The sequence below is a fragment of the Ranitomeya imitator genome, chromosome 4, assembly GCF_032444005.1.
Source record: "Ranitomeya imitator isolate aRanImi1 chromosome 4, aRanImi1.pri, whole genome shotgun sequence".
Classification (NCBI taxonomy): domain Eukaryota; kingdom Metazoa; phylum Chordata; class Amphibia; order Anura; family Dendrobatidae; genus Ranitomeya; species Ranitomeya imitator.
This window is the reverse complement of record NC_091285.1, coordinates 532,587,556-532,592,764: the sequence shown is the minus strand read 5'-3', so window position 1 is coordinate 532,592,764 and position 5,209 is coordinate 532,587,556. Positions and strand designations below refer to the sequence as shown.

At 38.4% G+C, this 5,209-nt stretch overlaps 1 protein-coding gene across 1 annotated transcript; it reads right to left on the bottom strand.

Annotated features, from left to right (window-relative positions):
• Nucleotides 1-1,667: 1,667 nt before the first annotated feature.
• LOC138674590 (neurogenin-1-like) lies at nt 1,668-3,810 on the bottom strand. Its single transcript, XM_069762407.1, has 2 exons — nt 2,974-3,810; nt 1,668-1,763 (listed from the first exon to the last, which is right to left on the bottom strand). The coding sequence occupies exons 1-2, from the start codon at nt 3,808-3,810 to the stop codon at nt 1,668-1,670; spliced, it is 933 nt and encodes a 310-aa protein (XP_069618508.1).
• Nucleotides 3,811-5,209: the final 1,399 nt, after the last annotated feature.

The following is a 5,209-nucleotide window of genomic DNA, read 5'->3' as shown; positions in this document are numbered from 1 at the left end:
ACTATATAGAGGCCTATGGGGAGAGTCTTACACTAGATAGAGGCCTATGAGGATGCATTATACTAGATAGAGATCTATGGGGTGTGCATTATACTATATAGAATCTGCCTATGGGGAGTGCATTATGCTATATAGAGACCTATCGTGAGTGCAATATACAGTATAGAGGTCTATGGAGAGTGCAATATACTATATTTTATCTTCCTATGGGGAGTGTATTATAATATATAAAGGGAAATAAATATATATATTAGGAAATAAACCTCACCATGTAATGTATGGTCGGTTGCTTCTTAAAAGTGCAGCCAGGATCCAAGTCCAGTGACCATTGGATGCATTCAGAAAAAAAGGAGAGAAAAAAGGATCCATAGGCTGGTTGCAAATAAAATTTGCTTTTTTTATTCCATTAAAAGGAAAAAAGTGTTGTCCAGACAGATTTAAAAAAGTCCAACATTCTAATGCGTTTCTGGCCGTAGCCCTTAGTCGTAGAATATTCTATGACTAAGGGCTACGGCCAGAAACGTGTTAGAATGTTGGACTCTTTTTAATCTGTCTGGACAACACTTTTTTCCTTTTAATAGAATAAAATAAAAAGCAAATTTTATTTGTATCCAGCCTATGGATCCTTTTTTCTCTCCTTTTTTCTATAATATATATAGTCTGCCTATGTGGCATGCATTACACTATATAGAGTCTGCCTATGGGGCGTGTGTTATACTATATAGAGGCCTATGGGGAGTGCATTATACTATAGTGAGGACTAACTGGTGCATTATACTATATGGAGACTGTTTAGGGGCCATCATACAGTTTGGGGATTACAGTGTAGCGGCCATCATACAGTGTTGGAGCCGTCAAACAGATTGAGGGTTACTAAGGGGTCAGTATACTGTGTGGGTGGTACTATACAGTGAGGGGGCATTATACTGTGTATAACAGAGCATCTCCTCACCCAGCCACCCAGCTGCTATGGGGCCCGATACCAGGGGGAGCAATGCCAGTACCAGGCCCCACCTGTCATTGCAAGTTGAACTGTATCGGCTAAATGCCAATACAGTTGAAAGCAATGATTAGAGTGGAAGCGTCACACTCCCTCTCTCGTCATTCCCACTCTGCGTGTGAGGTCACTGACGCAAACAGTGACAACAGGCACAATGACTTCATTCCTTGGCGCCCGCTGTCCTGAAATATGTGAGCAAAAGCCTGGGATAGGCTGAAACATCTTGGGTGGATTTCCATGTATTGGATTAAATGAGCATTATTCAACACGTCAATGCTGGGATTTCTTTTCTTGTGGCTCACTACATTGACTTTTATGAAAGGTCTAGATACATATAGGACATCCTGTGCATATACCATAAATATATCAGATGAAATTATCTTTTTAGGTTCGGGGTACTCCCAAAGGTATGAAATCATATATTCTGGATGTAAAAGTTTTATTTTTTTGCTTAAAATTAAATATATACCGTAATATAAACAGAACAGACCAGAGCAAGTGAAAAGGAAATAAAATAAGTACATAAGTACGATAAATAAAAGGTGATATATAATGTCCTAATATATGTCATAAATATAAAATGTGTATAAAAGCATAAAATGCTTAGTATTTACATATGCACAGCATAAAGCACGAGTCCATAGATAGAACACGGAAAGGGTTTTTTTTAGCAGAAATGCTGTAGCTGGAGATTTTCTTCTGCTTGGAAAGATGTCCAAAGTTTTTTATTTTCAAGCTCGTCCCACATATCATCAATCATATCCTATATAGGAAATAAAAGAACAGAAAGTATTAATAATCACATTTACTATGGAATCACTAAACATGAACTCTAGTTCTTATTGGCAGACAATATAGACTAACTTTGCAGATCAGCATGAAAACTACAGCAACTGTTGTAAATGTAATGGTTGGAATGACAGGAGGTTATTGTCAGGCAGGTATACATTTGATAAAGTGTGAACCTGGCTATTAAAGGGAACCTGTCACGTCCTCAAACTCTAGTAACCTGCAGATAGTTACAATGCTGTCTACTGAAAGCATGGCTAACAAGTGACAATGAATTTATTCCTCCCGGGATCTGCTGTCTTTCAGTCATAGAGGCGTGCAGCTTCAGTCATCACTTAATTCACAATGAGCAATGGCTGTAAGCACACCGAAGACCTCGAAAGGGAATCTGTCAGTAGGATCAACCCTTGAAAGCCATCTATATGGGCATGTAGGTTAATAAGAAGCTAAATAAAATGATACCCTGATATCGGCGATCTGATGTTTTACTCTCCAGAAATAAACATTTTTCTTAATATGTAAATAAGCTGTTAAGATCTATGGGCGGAATATAGATCTACATGAAAATCTGCCTCCAGAGATTATTTTAAATGAAAGTGGGCATTACCAATATGAGACAGACTGTCAGTCATTTAATGTTTCACACTGGTAACGCCTGCTTCCACTTAAAATAAGATATGTAGGCAGATTCTCAGGGAGATCTATGTCTCGCCCATAGATCTTAACAGCTCATTTACATATTAAGAAAACTATGGATTACGCTGGATTACGACATCAGATTTCATATATCAAGGTATCATTTTATTCAGCTTCCTATGACCTGCATGCCCAAATAGACAGCTTAGGATTGTTGAACCTACTGACAGATTCCCTTTAACTGTCAGCTACCTCAGCAGCGCATCAGTGCAGAAGCCGGCTGTCAGTCAAAGTGTTGGGGAATGCTTACAGGCACTGCTTACAATGCTGCCCTTATGACTAAGGGCACTGATGTGCAGGAAATGCATCAAGTTTTGCTTTTAATCCTTTTTATGTTTTGAGAAAAGTAGATTTTATGTTACTTGGATGGCCGTGCTGAACTTCCACCCCCTTCCCCTCCTCCCTCCACTGCTTCCAGAAATATATTGTAGTAAATCTAAGAAAGAAAATATATAAATATTGGAAATATAAGAAAGATTTTGACATACCTGACAAAATCCTAGGTCTGGAGAAACTGGTGACTGTGATGGCAATACTTTAGTATCTGGTGCTTGAGATAAATGTACTGATTCTGTACTCATGGCACAGGGTGACAATGTCTCTTCTGGAAGGCCTTGATCTGTTAATTGAGGAGAGAACCTCTCGTGTGATGAAGAAATAGTGTCCATGCAAGTAGCAATTGCTGTGTCTAGAAATACTTTTGGAGAAGTAGAATAATGGGGAAAAGTCTCTGCAATTTGGGCTTCTGGAGAAGAACATGCTTCATGTATATTGCCTTGGCAGCAGCAAAGGCCAACTGGACACATAGATCTAGTTCTGAGGCTTTCTTCCCTTCTTTTCATGAGGGTCTCATCATCCAGGCCAAGAACATCAGAGAGATGTGCAATGTAACGGATTGTCATGCGTAGGGTCTCAATTTTTGTCAGGTTTTTACCAAATGGGGCCACCGCTGGTGGAAGGTATCTTCTCAGGTTTTGGAGGGCCGTTGAGAGATTCCTCATTCTCATCTTCTCCCTCTCACTAGCACTCTGTCGTTGGTGAAAAATTGTTCTGTTTCTGCTGTGGTTCTTCATTGCTGGTAGTGTTGCTTGTCCAGTGTGTAGATCTTCATCTTTGGGTGAAGAAGATGTTTGAATGCTGTTATACTTTTCTTCTGCAAAGCTGCAGGATTGATAAGAAGGTGAAAAGCTAAAGGAGTCGACAGAGGATGTTGGAGATAGGCTGTTGTAGCCTTCAGAATCGGGGTACCCCACTTGCTGAAGAGTGCTGTACCCTGGAAGTAACTTTTTCTCTTTTGATTGCAATTCTAACAGAGAGAAATCCATGTGTGCTGCTCTTTAGAATGTCTGTAGAAATGCTGACTGCAGTGACTGAGGCTGTGCAGACCAGGTTTTATCCAGAAAGTAGAGGTGTGAATTGTCACCTTTGCTGGCACCATCAACACTTCAAAGCTTAACAAGGCAGAGCAGGGGGTCCATGAGGAGAAGGTTCCCAGAGAACCAAGTGTGCGTTTTCACCCCAACAAAATGAACTAAAAATGGACTGTATAGGTCAAATACTTATGTAACCTCTACAGTAATGGCATGTAAGTGGCATAATTACAGCTGAGTAGACAAGTAATGATGGAGATATGAAATGTTATACAAAAATGTTAATGATAGATAGATAGATAGATAGATAGATAGATAGATAGATAGATGATTTATAGAAGGATAGATAGATAAAAAATAGATATTAGATGGATAGATGTTAGATAGATAGTACTATAGTTAGATAGAAAAAAGATTGATAGATATAGGGATAAATAGATAGATAGATAGATAATACCAAAAAATTATGCAGTAGATCTAATTAGATGAAAAATGTGATTTGAGTGAATCAATAATTACTTTCACTTTTGTTTACCTAATTGGATTTGCTTCTTAATGTATTGGTTTTGTTGTTATCGGAAAATAAGATCCTGACTGTACCCTTACAGAAGTTTTGCACATTCTGTAGGCCATGCTATTTTTTGGAGATAGATAAAAGAAAATTAGAAGCAGTACTGGCCAAAGTTTGTGTGCCAAGCCTCCAAGGTAAAGACAAACCTCCTATAATACCACATAAGAAAATGGAGGCAGCACACCAATTGACAAAGTGAAAAGACTTGTGCTTTTAATAGCCCAAAATGGTAATGTTTCGGGTTCTTGATGATGTGGCTTGAAAAAGGTCCTCATAAAGAACCGAAACGTCGCCATTATGGGCTATTAGAAGCAAAAGATTTTTCACTTTTTCAAATGATAAGGAAGGAAGGCTCATTGCAGGCCGTTTTTAGTCTAGTATCTATTTTGTAATAGAGAAAACATTAATTACAAGCAATAGTCAGAAACCCTTAAGTGGGCAGCATGGTGACTCACTAGTTAGCACTGCACTAGGACAGCATCTACATGGAGTTTGTATGTTCTCCAAGTGTTTACGTGGGTTTCTTCTGGGTATTTCCTGAAACTGATAGGAAATACTGACATACTAATAGAGAATTTAGATTGTGAGCCCTAATTGAGACAGGGATGACAATGTCTATGAAGAGCTGAGGAAATTAGTGATGCTATATGTGAATAAAATAAATAAATGTTCTGCTATATGCACCATGCACATTCAATATGGAGAGTGGCACATAAATATCAGTTTTACACATAGAACTAAATATACATAAATGAACCTTATACTCCACATACATTGATAGAG